The sequence below is a fragment of the Mauremys mutica genome, chromosome 1 (genome assembly GCF_020497125.1).
Source record: "Mauremys mutica isolate MM-2020 ecotype Southern chromosome 1, ASM2049712v1, whole genome shotgun sequence".
Classification (NCBI taxonomy): Eukaryota; Metazoa; Chordata; order Testudines; family Geoemydidae; genus Mauremys; species Mauremys mutica.
Window position 1 is genome coordinate 363,555,626 of NC_059072.1, and position 22,917 is coordinate 363,578,542.

Sequence of the window (22,917 nt, forward strand, 5' to 3'; positions counted from 1 at the left end):
AAGGGAGAGAATCAGCCTGAAAAGCATTTCTCAGGCCAGTGTGTGGCACAATTCTTCTTGTGGAGCTCTCTGGTGACACAGATGCCTGCTGGCAGAGGTTTTGGCTGCAGTTCTTAACAGGACAGTGAAGTTCCTGAACAGGACAAAATGAGCGAACCAGAGGAAAATCCACAATAAACCCCAAAAAGGAAGCTAATGAGACAGATAGAAGGACACAGTAAGACACAAGGAACTGATCTTAAAAAACAAATATTTTTCTAAACTATTTCCAAAGCATTTGTAACTCCAGGGTTACCAGGTAAATCCCTTGGTGTTTCTGATAATACTGAACATTTCAAGTTGCTGTCCTGGTGAATTCCTACCAAGGTCGTTCTTGACTTGAACCCTGGAACTCTTCCTAAGCCCTTAGCACTAACTTTAATGCAGAAACAGGCAACTCACTGAAATCCCGCTCATCAGAGAGAGGAAATCTCCTTACTGCGACAGGAAGGAAGAGCCCTGAGAATCAGTGTATGAATCTCATATGTCTGACACTCGGCGTGCTGGACAGAGACCTTTATGATTCCCCCGTACAGTCCCCTCCAGACTGTCTGGTTGGCTGCACTCCCAGACAATTCCCTCAGCTCCATGAGCAGCGGGAAGAGCAGAAAATACACTGTGGAGAACCTCTGCCTGAGAGCCTCCCCTGGGAGTGAAGAAATGATTTGCGGATCCCAGGGGCTCAGAATGCCAGGGCAAACTGAGTCTTCCAGACAATTCAGTCTAGCAGTTGATGGTGGCTTTCTTTTCTGTGTGTAATGTACTGCATCTGCACAATGTGTGGGATGCTGCCACCAGATACAGGACCAAAAACCATTTTCAATTTATCGTAGCAGCGTGCTGCTGCATCCCGACCATCCAAAAAGTTACTGCCACCCTGTGGAGGCCAAATGACTTGATCCTGATTTAATGCAAGCTGAAGGGCGTGGAAAAGGCTTTCTTCTGCCAGGGTTCTGGCATCAAAGGTATTTGCCAGTATCCCTTTGTGAGGTCTAAAGTGGATATATATCTGGCAGCTCAAACTGTTCTAATAGTTTGTCTACAGAGCATTGAATTTCATCTGCCATTATGCTGTCCATTGACCTGGCTTGGTTAGCTCCCTCTCAGGACTTTTCTGGACTTGACTATAACCTAAATAATCTGGTGCCATTTGCAAATGTTGTTACCTCACTGCTCACACCCTGTTCTAGATTGGTGATAACTATAAAATATTTACAATACTAATTGATATAAAGTGTGTAACCCCCTTGTCAGAACCAGATGTTTCAAAAGGAAGGAGGGAAGTTTCCTTTATTTAGAGTCAGTTTCAGTTTTGGCCGGAGTGGAAAAAGATCAAGGAACCAGCCTCTTATCAGAGTAGCGAGTATTAAAGAAGGAAATAAATAGGTTTATGTTTATTTTTCTTTTTGTAAATTGGCTTGGCATTAGGGGAATTCTTTTGTGTACTAAGTTTTGCCCAGGGGAACATCCTCTGTGTTTTGAATCTGTTGTCTGTGGGACCAGCTTGTATGCTATCTCCCAGAGGGATTTTTTTTTCTTTCTTTTCTTTAACTAAAAAGCCTTCTTTTTAAAAAAAACCTGACTGATTTTACCATGTTTTTTAGATCCAAGGGAATTGGATCTGGACTCACCAGGGATTGGGGGGGGAAGGGTAGGGGAGAAGGAGTAATTTCTTCCTTCTGTTAAGATCCAAGAAGTTTGCTTCTCTCACTTCACAGGCACCTTGAGTATTTCTGAGCCCGATCAATGCTTTCGAAACCACCTCATGGCAGCTTTCAAACTCAACCCCTCTGACTCTTCAACATTCATCCTAATGGGCATCCCTGGCATGGAAGCTGCTCATATGCTGGATTTCCATCCCTTTCTCTATGTTCTACATTATCAGCCTATTGGGAAATTTCACAGTTCTCTGTTGTAGACAAAGAACAGACCCTGCACAAGCCGATGTACCTGCTGCTCTGCATGCTGGCACTCACAGACATTGGCATGTCTACCTCCGTCGTGCCAAAGGCACTGTTTATATGTTTGATTCAATTTGAATGGCATTAGTGTGGGTGGCTGCCTCAACCCAGATGTTCTTTCTTCAAGCACTTTCTGTGATGCACTCAGCCGTCCTTGTGACAATGGCCTTCGATCGCTACGTTGCCATATGTAGCCCTCTGAGGGTAGGTTTACACTTACCTTCCGGGTCGTCACGGTGAGTTCGACTTCTCGGAGTTCGAACTATCCCGCGTCTGATCTAGACGCGATAGTTTCGAACTCCGGAAGCGCTAGCGGTCGACTCCGGTACTCCACCACTGCAAACGGCGGTGGCGGAGTCGACGGGGAGCCCGCGGAGTTCGACCCCGCTGCCTCTGGACGGGTGAGTAGGTCGAACTAGGTTTACTTCGATTCAGCTACGCTATTCGCATAGCTGAATTTGGGTACCCTAGTTCGACCAGCCCTTCTTAGTGTAGACCAGTCCTGAGATACACCACCATTCTCACCAATGCACGAATTGCTAAGTTAGGACTAGTGCGTATGATATGAGCTGTTCTCTTTGTTCTGCCCCTGCCCCTTTTTCCTGAGCAGGCAGCTGTTCTGTGCCAACAAACGTTATCCATCATACGTACTGTGAGCACATGGCTGTGGCAAAAGATGTCCTGTGGGGATATCACAGTCCAACAGGACGTATGGCTTGGTGGTAGCATTTGTGGTCATTGGGGTTAGACCTGACGCTCATTGCTCTGTCCTACGGTCTGATCACCTGGGCCATCCTCAGAATCTCCTCCAAAAAATCCCACCTGAAAGCCCTCAACACCTGCTCAGCCCACATCTGTGTGATGTTGATGTCTTATGTTTTCAAACCTCTTCTCGAACCTAACCCACCGATTCGGTCAGGGCATCGCTCCCCACGTTTCACATCATCTTGGCCAACCTCTATTTCTTTGTCCCCCCCATTCTCAAACCCTATCATTTATGGGGTCAAAACCCAAGAGCTTTGTGAGAAATTGGGCAAATACACTTGTAGAAGGTAATCACTTGGGGCCCTGACTTTAAATCTGTGTGACAAGAGGGGGAAAGGAAATCTCCTCATCAATCAAGGGTGTTCTGTGCCAGTTTTGTGGAGCTCAGCATTGTGGAGGTTCACAGTCTGAGAAATTCACCATACCTAACGTCTTATCACTCCATGACCAAGCACTGCTCTCTCTGTTCCTGAATTTCCTCTCTCCGACTATAGCCTGACCTCTTTCAGCATCACACATCAGCCCCCACTCCCACACACACTGTCCATTGGCCTTTCCAGGACTTCAACACAACTAGAAGATACTGCAGCTTTCTGATGCAAGGTGGCTTTCCATTAGTCCCTTTGTGAATAGGGTTCTGTCTCAGTTCAGAATAATGGAAGCCAAAAGAGCTTCAGAGAGCCAAAGACAAAGAAAGATTCTACAATGCTGAACTTCTTTAACATATGTGCAGTAATCCAGTAAACAAAATGTACCCATTTTTTCTACTTCCAATCATTCAGGAATCCTGGAGGATAAACCAAAAGTGTCAGTTGGAGGGTGCTAATACAGGAAAGCTGCTGCAGCATTCTACTAAAGTTTGTAGGCGAGAGTTGTGAAACAGTGTGTTTTTGAAAACATGACTGTGTTACCCTGGATTTGAGGTGTATGTACTTCAGAATGTGTTCAACCCAAATGATTTCACTGGTCACTGCTGATATGTACGACCAACAGCAGAAGCATTACTGCCGATAAAGACCGTTAGGATGAAATGTTGCCTTTTAGAGACTAACAATAACAAACTAATTCAACCCAAAATATGGACATTGACTACCATCATTGAATGGAATTATACATAAATAATATGTAATGTTACTGGGTTTATTTTGTTTTATTTTGTTTTACACTACATATGTTTTGGGCTACTCTTTGGCTATTTTAAAATCCATCATTCACTCTTTTTTGTTTGAAACACCTCCCAACCTCAATCAGGATTCAAGTACCAGTAGTGGGGTTTTAATATTGAATTTGATTGTCATCTCTTAGCTTTGTTTCTGATGTAGACAAACTCCTGCTGGGGCTTGAAGCATTTTTTGAAAATATCAAATCTGTTCTAGATATCTGATGAAATATTTTAAGAAATAGATTGGGCTACTTTGGAGTTATCTTCTAAGTGAATTTGGGCCATTAATGCAGCAGAAATCTGGCAAACCACCTGAAGGTGAGCTGGAGGCAGAGCAGCGTCAGCCAGAACCACAGCATTTGAACAACATTTTTGCATAGGAGAATGATTTCTGTGAATGCCTTCATTGTGTCTCAATACCAAAATCTGAGAGCAAGCTGTGATTCATACAGGTTGTTGATAAATTGTGTAGTCAATTCCTTGAACAAGCTTTCATCTGATATGAACTTTGTTCAAGAGGCCAAATAAAATGGGTTACCTGGGGGGGGGGTGGAATCTCCATCCTTAGAAGTTTCTTAAGGCCTGACTTGACAAAGCCATTAGCTAAGATGATGTAGTTGGGGTTGGACTAGATGACCTCCTGAGGTCTCTTCCAACCCTAGTCTTCTATGAATCTATGAATAACCAATGTCAGGTTTACTGCCCATAATACAATAGTACAGGAAAAAGGTTTTATATGATAAAAGGCTCTGGGAAGCCGTCTCGTGCAGTGATGTTACATACATATTATGCAGAAAGTTGCCCCACAAAGTTAAACATTTCAGCTTTTATGATTTATATGAAAATTTCACACCTCATATATCTCTTTACATGTCACTAAAATCCAACCCAACAGTTTCTCCTAGTTCCGGAACTATTGTGGGGAACTTTCCTGGCTTCTGCACTACCCCATGGGAATTGGCTAGCACAAGGGTCTGAGTCCCCACTCTCACTCCCTTTACCCAGAGGCCTGCCTGACCTCAAGGACTCCCCTTCCACTCTCCTGTGTGGCAGTCCTTGTAATGGCGACCCAGAAGGGCCTAGGATTCCTGGGACGCTGAACCCCCAGTCTCATCATGTTCACTTAGGACAGGACCTTGGGTGTCCCCACCCCAGGTGGCTCTCTTCATGGAATCATAGAAGATTAGGGTTGGAAGAGACCTCAGAAAATCATCTAGTCCAACCCTCTGCTCAAAGCATGACCAATTCCAATTAAATGATCCCAGCCAGGGCTTTGTCAAACTGGGCCTTAAAAATCTCTAAGGATGGAGAATGAAAGTGCCCTTATGCATATGAAAGTACCCTTCTGCATGCGAAAGTTTCACAGCCATTGGAAATCATCCCAGACCTGCAACACTATGCAGTCCCACAAGTCTGTGCTTGTTTCCTGGGCCCAGAATCGGCGTTCCATGGCATGAACCTGTCCCATTACCACCATGATGTCCAAATTGCCAGGGCCTGTGCTCTGAGAGAATTCTGTGTCCATGCAGGGCCGGTGCAACCATTTAGGTGACTAGGATTTGGGGGGTGCCATTTTCTTTGGCGCCGCAAGCCTGGGAGGCGGGAGAAGTGAAGCAGCGACGGTGTGCTCCGGGTGCTCGTGTGTGGAGCAGGAGTGACCTGGGGTGGGGAGGGAGTGCCTCAGGGCGGAGGGTGGGGGGTGAGGAGCTGCTGCAAGGGGATGCCCCAGAGTGGAGTAGGGGGAGCTGCCAAGCCTCTGGCCCAGCTCTAAACCTTCTGGCTCAGTGCTGCTTCTCTGGCTCCAGCCCAACTCTGCCTTTCGGCCGGCTTCTCTGGCCCTTGTGTTTCTGGCTGTTGCTGCTCTTCCTCTAGCTCAGCTTGAGGTAGTTTGCCAAATTTCTACTGCATGAATAGCCTCAAATCACTAAAAAAAAATTAAGCTCAAATTGCTCAGTATATTTATTGAAACAAAGTTATTGGGTTTTTTTTATTAACATATTGGTCTATACATCAACTAACAAATGGAACATTTTTTTAGCTATCTAGTACAGATGTGATTTTAAAAAAAAGAGCTAAAAACCCAAGCAGGAGTTTGTCCACTTTAACAACAAAGCTATGAGATGATGATCAAATTTAAAAATCAACCCCCCAATACCGGTACTTGTATCCCGATTGAGGATTGGCAGCTGTTTTCAAATGAAAAACAGCAAACGACAGAGTTAAAAATAGCCCAAAAGCAGCCCAAAATATATGGAGTGTAAAATCAACAATATCATTATTATATTATTTCTTTCTAATTGCATTCAATGACTGCAGTCAGTGTCTATATTTTGAGTTGAATTAGTTTGTTACTGTTATACTCTAAAAGGCAACATTTCATCCTCACTGTCTTCGTTGTAAGTAGAATGCTTCTGCAGCTGGTCATACATAACACCAGTGACCAGTGCAATCATTTCTTTCACTGGGGCAAAATGTTCACAAACATTTTGTGTCATTGCATATACGCCTAACATGAAGAATGTTTTCTAAATGCTCCTCCTGCATCTTCTCTCACAAAAGTTTTTATCAAGTTCATCTGGGAAAACAATCTTTCAACTGCAGCATTGCTAAAAGGTAGTGACAGCAACAACAGAGAAAAGCCATGTTCACTGAAGTCTTTGTCACCAGCAACATTCGTGTATTTGAGACCTTCATCCCAAAACTGCTCCAAATGGTTGTTCTGAATATGAGGCCAGTGATCCACTGGCAAAACTCTCCACTTCTGCTCCAACTGTCCAAGGTCTCAAGAAAAAATGGCAAAAATGAGATATTAGCCAATAAAGGTTGTGCAGGGCAGAGCACAGTAGAATCATAGAATCATAGAATCTCAGGGTTGGAAGGGACCTCAGGAGGTCATCTAGTCCAACCCCCTGCTCAAAGCAGGACCAAACCCAATTAAATCATCCCAGCCAGGGCTTTGTCAAGCCTGACCTTAAAGACCTCTAAGGAAGGAGATTCCACCACCTCCCTAGGTAACCCATTCCACTTCCTCACCACCCTACTAGTGAAAAAGTTTTTCCTAATGTCCAACCTAAACCTCCCCCTCTGCAACTTGAGACCATTACTCCTTGTTCTGTCATCTTCTACCACTGAGAACAGTCTAGATCCATCCTTCTTGGAACCCCCTTTCAGATAGTTGAAAGCAGCTATCAAATCCCCCCTCATTCTTCTCTTCCGCAGGCTAAACAATCCCAGTTCCCTCAGCCTCTCCTCCTAAGTCATGTGCTCCAGCCCCCTAATCATTTTTGTTAACCTCCGCTGGACTCTCTCCAATTTATCCACATCCTTCTTGTAGTGTGGGGCCCAAAACTGGACACAGTACTCCAAATGAGGCCTCACCAGTGCTGAGTAGAGGGGAATGATCACATCCCTCGATCTGCTGGAAATGCCCCTACTTATAAAACTTAAAATGCCATTAGCCTTCTTGGCAACAAGGGCCCACTGCTGACTCATATTCAGCTTTTCGTCCTCCATAACCCCTAGGTCCTTTTCTGCAGAACTGCTGCCCAGCCATTCGGTCCCTAGTCTGTAGCAGTGCATGGGATTCTGCCGTCCTAAGTGCAGGACTCTGCACTTGTCCTTGTTGAACCTCATCATATTTCTTTTGGCCCAATCCTCTAATGTGTCTAGGTCCTTCTGTATCCTATCCCTACCCTCCAGCATATCAACCACTCCTCCCAGTTTAGTGTCATCTGCAAACTTGCTGAGGGTGCAGTCCACACCATCCTCCAGATCGTTAATGAAGATATTGAACAAAACCGGCCCCAGCACCGACACTTGGGGCACTCCACTTGATACCGGCTCCCAACTAGACATGGAACCATTGATCACTACACGTTGAGCCCGACCATCTAGCCAGTTTTCTATCCACTTTACCGTCCATTTCATCCAGCCCATACTTCTTTAACTTGCTGGCAAGAATACTGTGGGAGACTGTATCAAAAGCTTTGCTAAAGTCCAGAAATAGCACATCCACTGCTTTCCCCTCATCCACAGAGCCGGTTATCTCGTCATAGAAGGCAACTAGGTTAGTCAGGCATGACTTGCCCTTGGTGAATCCATGCTGACTGTTCCTGAAGGACCTAGTTCTGCAAGTGATTCAATCACCAGCATGGTTGGTGTCAATCTCTCTTTCAGAAAATCCAACATGAAATCTCAGCACCAACTTCTGACATCTTTCACACCAGGAAGGGTTGGTGTGTATTTTGAAAGATCCAGCTGAACAGCAATGTGAAAATCGACTGCTCAAGCAATAAGTAATTAGACTCCAGTGTGACGTCGGAGTTTAACACAGCAATCCGTTTCTAAAAAACACAGGGTTTCGCAAGTCTCACCAACAAGCTCTAGTAGAATGTCTCAATCTCTGCAGCCATTTTCCTGTATTCACACTTTCCATCTGAAACTTTCCTGAAGGATTGGACTTAGAAAAGTCAGATAAATGTTGTTCACCAGATCACTGTACATATGCTAAAGAAGTTCAGCATTGTAGTTGCTTTCTTTGTCTTTGGTTATCTGAAAGCATAGTCTCTGTTTGTCAAACTGATCAAGAATGCTGTTCACACAGGGTCTCAAGGAAAGCCTCCTTGCATCAGAGAACTGCAGCATCTTCTGGTGGTCTGGAAGTCATGGCAAGAGAGAGTGTCAGGGTGTATGGAGGGCGGGGCTGATGGGTGATGCTGAAAGTGATCAGGTGATGGACAGAGAGAGGAAACTCAGCAATGGAGAGAGCAGTGCTTGGTCATGAAGTGATAAGATGTTAAGTGTGAGGAACTTCTCAGACTGTGAACTTCCACAATGCTGAGCTCAGCCAAACGGGGACAAAGCACCCTTGATTAATGAGGAGATCTCCTTTTCCCGCCTTGTCACACAAGGATAAAGTCCATGGCCACAGGCAATCACATTTTGCAGGTGTATTTGGCCAATTTGTCACGAAGCTCTTTGGTTTTGACCCCATAAATGATAGGGTTGAGCAGGGGAGGGATGAGGAAATAGAGGTTGGCCAAGATGATGTGAATGTGCGGAGCGATGCCCTGACCAAACCGTTGTGTCAGAGAGGAGAAAAGGGCGGGAGTATAAGATGTCAGTATCACACAGATAAGGGCAGTGCAAGTGTTGAGGGCTTTCTGGTGGGCTTTCTTGGAGGAGATTCTGAGGACGGCCCTGATGATCAGACCGTAGGACAAGGCAATGAGCATCAGGTCAAACCCAATGACTACAAATGCTATTATCAAGCCATACGTCCTGTTGGCCGTGATGTCCCCACATGACATCTTTGCCACAGCCACGTGCTCACAGTGCGTGTTGGGGATAATGCGGTTGGCACAGAATGGCAGCCTCCTCAGGAGCAGGGTCTCGGGCAGAATTAAGAGAACAGCTCTTATGAAACCCACTAGCCCTAGCTTAGCTATCCGTGCATTGGTGAGGATGGTGGTGTATCTCAGAGGGTTACATATGGCAACGTAGCGATCAAAGGCCATTGTCACAAGGACGGCTGAGTGCATAACAGAAGCTGCATGAAGGAAGTACATCTGGGTGAGGCAGCCACCCACAGTAATGTCTTTCAAATTGAACCAAAATATACACAGTGCCTTCGGCACGACGAAGGTAGACGTGCTGATGTCTGTAAGCGCCAGCATGCAGATCAGCAGGTACATCGGCTTGTGGAGGCTCTGTTCTTTCCCTACAACATAGAGAACAGTGACATTTCCCAACAGGCCGATAAAGTAGAACATAGAGAAAGGGATGGAAATCCAGACATGCGCAGCTTCCAGGCCAGGGATGCCCATTAGGATGAATGTTGAAGAGTCAGAGGGGGTGAGGTTGAAAGATGCCATGAGGTAGTCGAAGAGTCGATCGGTGTCAGAAATGCTCAAGATGCCTGTGAGGGAGAGATGTACGGCAATGGCGATTACACACTTTATAACAAATAGTGCAGTAAATATTTGATGGCTATTAATAATGTAGCAAGGGGGGTGAGCAGTGAGGTGGCAACATTTACAGATTGCAGCAGATTGTTTACATCATAGTCAAGTCCAGAGAAGACTCCAGAGGGAACTAACCAAGCCAGGTGAATGGGCAGCATGATGCAGATGTGCTTTAAAGTCCATAACTGCAACGTGTTTGCCCATTGGAGGGAAAAACTTGAAGTCTTTAAACACCTTATAAAGTTCTAATTTAACATTAGAAACTCAGAACAGGGACCTGGGTGTCATGGTACAGATCCTGCGCACAGTGCAAGCATTGACAGGAACTAAGCACAACATTGACATCCAGGAGGAGTGGGAGATGGAATAATATGGAAAATACAGTGCCAAGAAATCACTTAGTCAATGTTTCATTATCCTCTAGACTCAGCTATATGGAACTGGCATGGTTCTCATATAGGATACTGCAGAACTAGAGGGGTTCAGGGAAGGGCTATGATCATGATCAAGGGCCTAGGGAAACTCTCTTACCGAGAAAGGTTAAAAACACTGGTATTGTTACCTTACAAAGGAGATGAATAAGAGAGAACATGAGAAAAATCTATAAAATACTGACTAGTACAGAGTAGATGGAGAATGGGTTCTCCCTGTCTCATAATACAAGTTCAAGAGCATATTCAATTAAACTGAAATGTGGCAAAATAAAAACAGTTAAAAAAAGAATGCTTTCTTCGTTAAATGCCTAATTAGACTGAAGAACTTGCTGCCACGAGAGTTATTTGAGGCCATGCACTAAGCTTGGACATTTACATGGGTAGTGAGACTATCCAGTTACAATAATTACAGCTAAATAAATATTTTGGAAATGCTATTCACCTCTGTGTTTCAGGGCAGAAGCCAGACTCTAGCTGTTAGGCATAAGGGTGATGCCCTCATGATGGTAAGGTCACTCCCCTGCCCCCATCCACCTACTGCTGGGTTTCTTACACCTCCTACTGCAGCACCTGGGGCTGTCACTTTCAAAGAGAGGACACTGGACTAAATGGACCATAGATCTGATCCACAAGGCCATTGCTGTGTTAGAAAGGAGCCAAGTTCCCCCCTATGGATACAGACATAATCACGCTGGGTGATGACTTTGTGCTCAACAGAATGGGCACTAGGGGCACAAGAGCTTGGTATTTAGGGCTACAGGCCTGCACCTCTCTTACTTCCCTTGTTTCTTTTGGTGAGACACCTTCTTGCAGGCACTGAGCTTTGCATGAGATATAAGTTACAAGCAGGGCCGGCTCTGGCTTTTTTGCCGCCCCAAGCAAAAAAAAAAAAGGGGGGGGGGGTGCAGGGGCAACCGGAGCGGCAAAGCAGGGGAAAAACCAAAACCAAAACCACAGCGGGGCCAGAGCGGCAAAGCAGGGTGCGGGAGGGACATAAAAACAGCGTGGCTGGAATGGCAGAGGGGGAGGAGGGGAAACTGGAGCACAGCCAGAGCAGCAAAGCGGGGGGGGAAAGAAAACAACAACATAAAACCACGGTGGGGCTAGATCGGTAAAGGCGGGAGGGGAACAGGGCGCTGGAGCGGCAAAGCTGGTGAAGAAAATAAAGAAAACACGGCACAGCCAGAGCGGCGAAGCAGGGTTGGGGGAACAAAAAAAGGGCGCAGCTGGAATGGCAAAGCAGGGAAGAAAAAATAAACCTGCCGCACAGCCGGAGCGGTGAAGCAGGGTGGGGGAAAACAAAAAAACCCGCACGGCTGAAGTGGCAAAGCAGGTGAAAAAAATCAACCTGCGGCGCGGCTGGAGCGGCAAAGCGGAGGTGGGGGAACGGCGCGGCCGGCAAAGCAGGGGAGAACAAAACAAAAAAACCCACAGGGCGGCCGGAGCCAGGGGACTCCCTGTGCTGCAGAGTGCGCGCCCGGTCTAATGGGGGGAAGGGGAGGGAGCGAGAGAGACGGGGGGCAGCCAGGGCTTCAGGGGGGTGCTCACCACCTCCGCGCAGCCTGCCGGGAGGGCTCCGAGCTGCTCCGGTCGGCGGGGAGGGAAGGACACGGGCTGCCCTGCCAAATGTGCTGCAGGGGGCTCCCCTCCTCCGCCCCCTACAGGGCAGCCAGAGCAGCTCAGAAACAACAACAACAAAAAAGCGTCAGTGCCGCCCTAGGATTGGGCCGAATGCCGCCCCGTAGAATCTGCCGCCCCAAGCACCAGCTTGCTCAGCTGGTGCCTGGAGCCGGCCCTGGTTACAGGTATTAACTGACATGTGTAAGTAGGGACACATGTCAGCAACTTCAGCTGCTAGCCCTTCTCATACCTGAATATTGATGAAGTTGCAGCTGACATAAAAAATGTGGGATGATAAATAATGACGAGGACAGGTCACTGATTCAGAGCAATTTCAGCATCACTGTAACTCTTCCTAAGCCCTTAGCACTAACTTTAATGCAGAAACAGCAACTCACTGAAATCCCGCTCATCAGAGAGAGGAAATCTCCTTACTGCGACAGGAAGGAAGAGCCCTGAGAATCAGTGTATGAATCTCACATGTCTGACACTCGGCGTGCTGGGCAGAGACCTTTATGATTCCCCCGTACAGTCCCTCCAGACTGTCTGGTTGGCTGCACTCCCAGACAATTCCCTCAGCTCCATGAGCAGCGGGAAAAGCAGAAAATAGACTGTGGTGAACCTCTGCCTGAGAGCCTCCCCTGGGAGTGAAGAAATGATTTGCGGATTCCAGGGGCTCAGAATGCCAGGGCAAACTGAGTCTTCCAGACAAAATTCAGTCTAGAAGTTCATGGTGGTTTTCTTTTCTGTGTGTAATGTACTGCTATCTGCACAATGTGTGGGATGCTGCCACAAGATACAGGACCAAAAACCATTTTCAATTTATTGTAGCAGCGTGCTGCTGCATCCCGACCATCCAAAAAGTCACTGCCGCCCTGTGGAGGCCAAATGACTTGATCCTGAATTAATGCAAGCTGAAGGGCGTGGAAAAGGCTTTCTTCTCCCAGGGTTCTGACATCAAAGGTATTTGCCAGTATCCCTTTGTGAGGTCTAAAGTGGATATATATCTGGCAGCTCAAACTGTTCTAATAGTTTGTCTACAGAGCATCGAATTTCATCTGCCATTGTGCTGTCCATTGACCTGGCTTGCTTAGCTCCCTCTCAGGACTTTTCTGGACTTGACTATAACCTAAATAATCTGGTGCCATTTGCAAATGTTGTTACCTCACTGCTCACCCCTGTTCTAGATGCGTGATAACTATAAAATATTTACTATACTAATTGATATAAAGTGTGTAACCCCCTTGTCATAACCAGATGTTTCAAAAGGAAGGAGGGAAGTTTCCTTTATTTAGAGTCAGTTTCAGTTTTGGCCGGAGTGGAAAAGATCAAGGAACCAGCCTCTTATCAGAGTATCGAGGATTAAGGAAGGAAATAAATAGGTTTATGTTTATTTTTCTTTTTGTAACTTGGCTTGGCATTAGGGGAATTCTTTTGTGTACTAAGTTTGCCCAGGGGAACATCCTCTGTGTTTTGAATCTGTTGTCTGTGAGATCAGCTTGTATGCTATCTCCCAGAGGGATTTTTTTTTCTTTTACCTTTCTTTCCTTTAATTAAAAGCCTTCTTTTTAAAAAAACCTGACTGATTTTACCTTGTTTTTAGATCCAAGGGAATTGGATCTGGACTCACCAGGGATTGGGGGGGAAAGGGTGGGGGGAGAAGGAGTAATTCTTTCTTGTGTTAAGATCCAAGAAGTTTGCTTCTCTCCCTTCACAGGCACCTTGAGCATTTCTGAGCCCGATCAAGGCTTCGACCACCTCCTGGCAGCTGTCAAACTCACCCCCTCTGACTCTTCAACATTCATCCTAATGGGCATCCCTGGCAAGGAAGCTGCTCATTTCTGGATTTCCATCCCTCTCTCTATGTTCTACATTATCAGTCTGTTGGGAAATTTCACAGTTCTCTGTTGTATACAAAGAGCAGACCCTGCACAAGCCGATGTACCTGCTGCTCTGCATGCTGGCACTCACAGACGTTGGCATGTCTACCTCCGTCATGCCAAAGGCACTGTTTATATGTTGGTTCAATTTGAATGGCATTACTGTGGGTGGCTGCCTCACCCAGATGTTCTTCCTTCATGCACTTTCTGTGATGCACACAGCAGTCCTTGTGACAATGGCCTTCGATCGCTACGTTGCCATATGTAGCCCTCTGAGATACTCCACCATCCTCGCCAATGCACGCATAGCTAAGCTAGGGCTAGTGGGTATGATAAGAGCTGTTCTCTTTGTTCTACCCCTGCCCCTGCTCCTGAGCAGGCAGCCGTTCTGTGCCAACCGCATTATCCCCCACATGCACTGTGAGCACATGGCTGTGGCGAAGATGTCGTGTGGGGACATCACATTTAACAGGATGTACGGCTCTGTGGTAGCATTTGCGGTCATTGGGTTAGACCTGACGCTCATTGCTCTGTCCTACGGTCTGATCATCTGGGCCATCCTCAGAATCTCCTCCAAAAAATCCCACCTGAAAGCCCTCAACACCTGCTCAGCCCACATCTGTGTGATGTTGATGTCTTATATTTTGTGGAAGCAGGGAAAGAATTAACAAGTATTTGATGGGGATTTTAATGCATGTCAGTCAGTTAGCAAGAGTTAGGCCAGCTGTGACCCTAATGACGTGAGACTTGTAGAAGCAAAGATAGTGTGAGGCGAGAGGAAAAGAACTGTGTAAAAAGTTATTACGACCTTGTACTGATAACCAAATATGCAGGCTTGCGTTTTCTAGGAGTGAGACAAATAAGATAGCAGGATGGCTTATGTATAAGCAAAATGTAGTTGTTGCTCATTATTGTCTGTATTATTGCTAGTAATTGTCTGTAACAAAGGTATAAAGGCTTGCTGTAATTGTTTACCAGTTGAGAGACCTGTCCGGGACTGGGGCGACCCTGTGTCCTAGGGCACTCCCTCCCTCTATTGTAATTACTAGAGAAAGAATAAAGTATTTGATTTTGCTGCACCCAAAGAAAAAGCAAGAACTGAGTTTTTCTCCGACAATTTGGGGGCTTGTCCGGGATGGCAACACCCACGGACCCACAGACGGCTACTACGGATCATTCCCCTTTGAACCTCATGGCGCCACAATAGAGGTAAGAGACCTTTTGAAATCTCTATTGGGGTGTCGGTGGAGGACTGGACGACTGAGCTCGTTTTGCTATCTTCATCTCATATTACTTTGGCTCGTTGCCCTGTTCTTAATCCAGCCTCTTTGTTGCCTGGGCCAGAAGACGGAGAACCACATGATTGTGTGTTTGTAACATCTGTCCTTTCTCGTCCTAGAGATGACTTACTGGATGTGCCTTTTTCAAAATCCTGATCTCCTTTATTTTGTGGATGGCTCGTGCTTGCGAGATTCTAAGGGTAAATTGGTTGCTGGTTATGCTGTATGTACTGCTTGTGCTGTTGTTGAAAGTGCTTTCCTGTCTTCAGTGTTTTCCTCTCAAGTAGCTGAACTTGTGGCTTTGACTCGAGCTTGCATTCTAGCTAAAGATCAAACAGTTACTATCTATACAGATTCTCATTATGCTTTTGGAGTAGTACATGATTTTGGGTTGCTTTGGAAATATAGAGGTTTCCTTACATCCACTGGTTCTCCTATTAAGAATGGTTTTTATGTATCTGCTCTTTTGGATGCTCTTTTGTTGCCTAAAGCTATTGCTATTGTTAAATGTACTGCTCACCAGACCCCTCATGATGAAGTTACCCGTGGAAATGCTTTGGCAGACTCTGCAGCCAAAGCAGCGGCCCTTTCCGTACCTCAGGCTGAAAATACTTGTGTCCTGATAGAGCAGCCTTCACTAGCCTCCCTTGAGGATCTGGCTAAGATCCAGGAGACAGCATCAAGAACCGAGAAACACTCTTGGAGTGCTGCTGGATGCATTTTACATACTGATCATCTTTGGCGTGCCCCGGATGGTTGCCTGGTGGCACCGAAGATGTTACTGCCCTATCTTGCTCGCATATACCAAGGAATGGCACACGTGAGCAAAGGGGGGATGGTTGCAGCAGTTAACCGAGATTGGTGTGCACCCAGTTTCCCTTCTGTAGCACATTCCTACTGTCAACACTCTGTGATTTGTCAACAGCACAACATTGGTAAAGCTGTTAAAGCTAAGCGGGCAGCCCACCCTCCCCCTTGGGGACCTTTTGTAAATATTCAGATCGATTTTATTCAAATGTCTAAATGTTGTGGTTATGAATATGTATTAGTTTTAGTTGATGTATTTACCAATTGGGTTGAAGCTTTTCCTTGCAGGAAAGCAGATGCCAGGACTGTTGTGAAACTTCTGCTTAAAGATTTTGTACCACGTTTTGGCATTCCTGTGAGTATCAACAGTGATCGTGGAACTCATTTTACTGGACAGATTGTAAAGGAGTTATGTGCAGCTTTGCAGATCCAACACAACCTTCACTGCCCTCACCACCCACAGTCTGCTGGGACAGTGGAACGCCAGAACGGGATTTTAAAAAATAAACTGGCCAAGATTTGTGCTGAGACAAACTTAAAGTGGCCAGATGCCCTTCCTTTGGCACTGATGAGTATGAGAGCCATTCCCAATCGAAAGACTGGACTCAGCCTTCATGAGATTTTGACAGGACGCCCAATGCGACTACCAACTTCACCCCCACTAACCCTAGCTCAGATGGACATTCATTTGATGGATGACATAATGCTTAAGTATTGTCAGGCACTAATGAAATGTGCTAAGTCTTTTTATACACAGGTGAAGGAAGCATTACCGAAAAAACCTTGCCACTCATTGGAACCAGGAGACTGGGTCTACATAAAGATCCATCAACGAAAGACTGCCTTGGCTCCACGCTGGAAAGGCCCTTTCCAAGTCCTGTTAACCACCAACACTGCTGTGAAGTGTCAAGGACTACCTGCCTGGACCCATGCATCTCACTGCAAAAAGACCCCTCAACCTCGGGAGGACACTCCTACTGATGATCAGCGTACTCCTTCTTCTAGCCCTACTGTACCTTCTGGACAGCGGAAAAAGAGGACAAGGTGAAGTACTAGCGACCTCTCTCTTGTCCACTGACAGACCTACTGTGCCTTTGGATTTTTCTAAAGGAATTCCAACATTAAAGGGTGACGTACTGGTGACCTCTCCCCTTTATCATGCTAAACCACAATTGTTTTCAGAGATGAAAAGAAGAAACATTTGTTCTGCAGAAACCTCCAGAGTCCAGGGATTCCTGACTAAAAGAGACATTAAGAACTGGCCCTGGTGGAAGAAACGAAGTATCGTTAATTGGCAAGGAGGGAACTGTGGGGAACGTGCTTGGGAATGTGGGGTTGAATGGTGGCTTGGATTTCTTCCAGGGGCAGGGCTCTGTGCTTATGGACAAGTACCCTGGGGATGTACTGCCCTCCCTAATTGGCTTTCAGATGATGAATACCGAAAGCGCCTTGCTACCACAAAGGTTACCCCCACTAGCCCCTCAACCCTGGCCATCACCTCTGTAATTTATCCAGATACAAACAAAATTGTATATTCTAATGAAATTCATTGGCCAAGACCTTCCCATCTTAGTGATTTATTAGAATATTGCTAAGAAAGACTATTTTTAAAGTTCAAAAGAATTCATATGAGCGAACAATTGAGTGGAAAACAAATGGATCAGTGAAAATAGAAATCCATAATATTACTGCAAATAAGCCCCAAAAAAGTTATGAATGAAATTGATGGGTTCCATAGTGAAGTAGATATGATGGTTATTCCTGGAATTTGTGCTATGTTACCTAAAAGAGGCCCTTATTGTTATTTGGTTACCCAATTAGTGAATAATCAAATGAATACCCAAAGGGTTTGTTCTGCTACTGGAAATTTTACCTGTATTGAAACCATTCCAGTGACTGATAGTGTAACCTGTACTTTATTGCAATACACTCCCTCTTATGCTATTAATATTAATGCCTCTCGGAAATATATAAAGGTATACAACCAACAGATGTGGTATAGACCTACACTAAGGAGAGATGTAGCAGAATATCGATGGACTGTAATTAACACTACACTAGGGACGGTGAAGTTTACATTGCCTTTATCTAGTTTTCAGATCACCTCTACATATCCAAATTGTTCACAAGGGTCTGCCATTAGATTAGCACAACAGAGGGCCTGGGTTATTTCCTCTAGAAAGAAGAGGGACCTGACCGGATCCTTATGGGATGGGGCCAATAGTGCAGCAGCTGTTTGGAATATTTTTAAGAACCAGGAACATGATGAGAAATTGGGCCAACTAGAGAAGGCCACCGGCCTAATTTCTGGGGCACAGCTAACCCAAGTACAAACCGGAGTGGGTGAGTTACATGTCATTTCCACCCTTAGTTCTATGACCCAGAAGTTATTGAGAGAGATGGTATTGAATATCACTGAGGCTGGGAAGGCATTGCAGTGGGATCTAGCATGTTTGGAAATTCAGGATTTCCTGAATGACCAGCTGATGGCCATTCGGAATGATCTTGAGCACCAAGCTTGGCCCACTGCCCTTACAGACACATCAGGAGTACCATCTAATCTGTGGCCATGGAGACATACTTGGAGACTTTCTGGATGGAAGTGTGGACGTTCACAGTGCTCCTTCCAAGCATATGGACCGGTTAAGGGGGTGTGGGCTCCCACATACCGAATCCTACTGGGTCCATGGGGAGGATGCATATGGGATTGGGTGATTCACCGAGATATCTGGGAAGTGAGACCGCCTGATTCTCCTAATCGATTTTTAGTTAGTGCTCCTGGGATTACAGCAGATATTTGGATGGGGTTAGGAAATCATTGGACATTTTGGCCGTTAGAACCACCACAGCTTCAGTGTGTACGGAAACTGACGCCAGGGGAGGTTGTCACTGTTTATGACAATATTTGCTGGGAGGGTGGAGGTTAAGGAACTACCCTGACAGGACACCCACTTTTTCAAGCTAATGATAGCTGTGTGTACGTTAAAGCCACCACATTGCAAGATATACATATTAATCTTACCACTGCTGGAGGCAATCATATCATTTACTGGCCTGCAGATAGGATGTTGCAAGTAGCTCTTAGATTTCAGGTATCTTTTAATTGGACTAGAGTAGTGCCTGATCGGTTTCAAAATTTGATTTCATTGTTACCAGAGGTTCAAAGGATCTCTGAATTGCAAGGGCAAATTCACATGCTTCAGAATATATATCAAGCTGAAAAGAATGCCTTTCATACAGCTTATAGAGTGTCTACTTTATGTACTAAGTATGATGTATTGTGCTTTCTAACCAAAACTGTACAACAACCCCATTATATTATTCCTATGGGAATCTTATTGTTTGTAGTATTGTTAGTTATTTTAGGATTATGTTATTGTTGTTGTTGTAAAAAACGTAATAATAGTAATACCTTTCATGTTCATGCTAATCATGCATTGTCATTACATCCAATGAAAACCCCTAAGGTTGACATATCTGCTGTAGAATCTGAAATCCATGGTTTAATGCAAATAGAGATTTGAAAATATCTGTTGTAATAGAAGTACAAAAGGGGAGTGTGGAATCAGGGAAAGAATTAACAAGGATTTGATGGGGATTTTAATGCATGTCAGTCAGTTAGCAAGAGTTAGGCCAGCTGTGACCCTAATGACGTGAGACTTGTAGAAGCAAAGATAGTGTGAGGCGAGAGGAAAAGAACTGTGTAAAAAGTTATTACGACCTTGTACTGATAACCAAATATGCAGGCTTGCGTTTTCTAGGAGTGAGACAAATAAGATAGCAGGATGGCTTATGTATAAGCAAAATGTAGTTGTTGCTCATTATTGTCTGTATTATTGCTAGTAATTGTCTGTAACAAAGGTATAAAGGCTTGCTGTAATTGTTTACCAGTTGAGAGACCTGTCTGGGACTGGGGCGACCCTGTGTCCTAGGGCACTCCCTCCCTCTATTGTAATTACTAGAGAAAGAATAAAGTATTTGATTTTGCTGCACCCAAAGAAAAAGCGAGAACTGAGTTTTTCTCCGACAGTTTCAAACCTCTTCTCGAACCTAACCCACCGATTTGGTCAGGGCATCGCTCCCCACGTTCACATCATCTTGGCCAACCTCTATTTCTTTGTCCCCCCCATGCTCAACCCTATCATTTATGGGGTCAAAACCAAGAGATTTGTGAGAAATTGGGCAAATACACTTGCAGAAGGTGATCACCTGGGGCCCTGACTTTAAATCTGTGTGACAAGAGGGGGAAAGGAGATCTCCTCATCAATCAAGGGTGTTCTGTGCCAGTTTTGTGGAGCTCAGCATTTTGGAGGTTCACAGTCTGAGAAGTTCCTCATACCTAACGTCTTATCACTCCATGACCAAGCACTGCTCTCTCTGTTCCTGAATTTCCTCTCTCTGACCATAGCCTGACCTCTTTCAGCATCACACATCAGCCCCCACTCCCACACACACTGTCCATCGGCCTTTCCAGGACTTCAACACAACTAGAAGATACTGCAGCTTTTTGATGCAAGGTGGCTTTCCATTAGTCCCTTTGTGAACAGGGTTCTGGCTCAGTTCAGAATAATGGAAGCCAAAAGAGCTTCAGAGAGACAAAGACAAAGAAAGATACTACAATGCTGAACTTCTTTAACATATGTGCAGTAATCCAGTAAACAAAATGTACCCATTTTTTATACTTCCAATCATTCAGGAATCCTGGAGAATAAACCAAAAGTGTCAGTTGGAGGGTGCTAATACAGGAAAGCTGCTGCAGGAATTGAGGACATTCTACTAAAGTTTGTAGGCGAGAGTTGTGAAACAGTGTGTTTTTGAGAACATGACTGTGTTACCCTGGATTTGAGGTGTATGTATTTCAGAATGTGTTCAACCCAAATGATTGCACTGGTCACTGCTGATATGTACGACCAACAGCAGAAGCATTCTACTGCCGACAAAGACCATTAGGATGAAATGTTGCCTTTTAGAGACTAACAATAACAAACTAATTCAACTCAAAATATGGACATTGACTACCATCATTGAATGGAATTATATATAAATAATATTGTAATGTTACTGGGTTTATTTTGTTTTGTTTTGTTTTACACTACATATGTTTTGGGCTACTTTTTGGCTATTTTAAAATCCATCATTCACTCTTTTTTGTTTGAAACACCTCCCAAACCTCAATAAGGATTGAAGTACCAGTAGTGGGGTTTTAATATTGAATTTGATTGTTGTCTCTTAGCTTTGTTTCTGATGTAGACAAACTCCTGCTGGGGCCTGAAGCATTTTTTGAAAATATCAAATCTGTTCTAGATATCTGACAAAATATTTTAAGAAATAGATTGGGCTACTTTGGAGTTAGTTTCTAAGTGAATTTGGGCTATTAATGCAGCAGAAATCTGGCAAACCACCTGAAAGTGAGCTGGAGGCAGAGCAGCGTCAGCCAGAACCACAGCATTTCAACAGCATTTTTGCATGGGAGACTGATTCTGTGGATGCTTTCAATGTGCCTCAATACCAAAATCTGAGAGCAAGCTGTGATTCGTACAGGTTGTTGATAAATTGTGTAGTCAATTCCTTGAACAAGCTTTCATCTGATATGAACTTTGTTCAAGAGGCCAAATAAAATGGATTACCTAGGGAGGTGGTGGAATCTCCATCCTTCGAAGGATGGCAGCTGTTTCAAATGAAAAACAGCAAATGACAGTATTAAAAATAGACCAAAAGAAGCCCAAAATATATGGAGTGAAAAATCAAAACTATCATAATTATATTATTTCTTTCTAATTGCATTCAATGACTGCAGTCAGTGTCTATATTTTGAGTTGAATTAGTTTGTTACTGTTATACTCTAAAAGGCAACATTTCATCCTCACTGTCTTCGTCGGAAGTAGAATGCTTCTGCAGCTGGTCATACATAAGACCAGTGACCAGTGCAATCATTTCTTTCTTTGGGGAAAAATGTTCACAAAAAATTTGTGTCATTGCATATATGCCTAACATGAAGAATGTTTTCCCAGATGAACTTGATAAAAACTTTTGTGAGAGAAGATGCAGGAGGAGCGTTTAGAAAACAATCTTTCAACTGCAGCATTGCTAAAAGGTAGTGACAGCAACAACAGAGCAAAAAAGCCATGTTCACTGAAGTCTTTGTCACCAGCAGCATTCGTGTATTTGAGACCTTCATCCCAAAATTGCTCCAAATGGTTGTTCTGAATATGAGGCCAGTGATCCACTGGCAAAACTCTCCATTTCTGCTCCAACTGTGCAAGGTCTCAAGAAAAAGAATGGCAAAAATGAGATATTAGCCAATAAAGGTTGTGCTGGGCAGAGCACAGCAGAAGGACCTAGTTCTGCAAGTGATTCAATCACCAGCATGGTTGGTGGCAATCTCTTTTTCAGAAAATCCAACATGACATCTCAGCACCAACTTTTGACATCTTTCACACCAGGAAGGGTTGATGTGTAATTTGAAAGATCCAGCTGAGAAGCAATGTTAAAATCGATGGCTCAAGCAAGAAGTAATTAGACTCCAGTGTGACGTCGGAGTTTAACACAGCAATTCGTTTCTAAAAAACACAGGGTTTCGCAAGTCTCACCAACAAGCTCTAGTAGAATGTCTCGATCTCTGCAGCCATTTTCCTGTATTCACACTTTCCATCTGAAACTTTCCTGAAGGATTGGACTTAGAAAAGTCAGATACAATTTTGTTCACCAGATCACTGTACATATGCTAAAGAAGTTCAGCATTATAGTTGCTTTCTTTGTCTTTGGTTATCTGAAAGCATAGTCTGTTTGTCAAACTGATCAAGAATGCTGTTCACACAGGATCTCAAGGAAAGCCTCCTTGCATCAGAGAGCTGCAGCATCTTCTGGTGGTCTGGAAGTCATGGCAAGAAAGAGTGTCAGGGTGTATGGAGGGCGGGGCTGATGGGTGATGCTGAAAGTGATCAGGTGATGGACAGAGAGAGGGAACTCAGCAATGGGGAGAGCAGTGCTTGGTCATGAAGTGATA

The 22,917-nt window shown here is 44.7% G+C and overlaps 1 protein-coding gene across 1 annotated transcript; it reads right to left on the reverse strand.

Annotated features, from left to right (window-relative positions):
• Positions 1-8,861: 8,861 nt before the first annotated feature.
• Positions 8,862-9,800, reverse strand: LOC123367992 (olfactory receptor 52N4-like). Its single transcript, XM_045012406.1, has one exon. It carries the CDS (start codon positions 9,798-9,800, stop codon positions 8,862-8,864), a length of 939 nt encoding a protein of 312 aa, XP_044868341.1.
• Positions 9,801-22,917: the final 13,117 nt, after the last annotated feature.

Excerpts from the sequence above, each read along its gene's own strand:
- LOC123367992 (XM_045012406.1), bottom strand. The coding sequence starts at position 9,800 with ATGGCATCTTTCAACCTCACCCCCTCTGACTCTTCAACATTCATCCTA.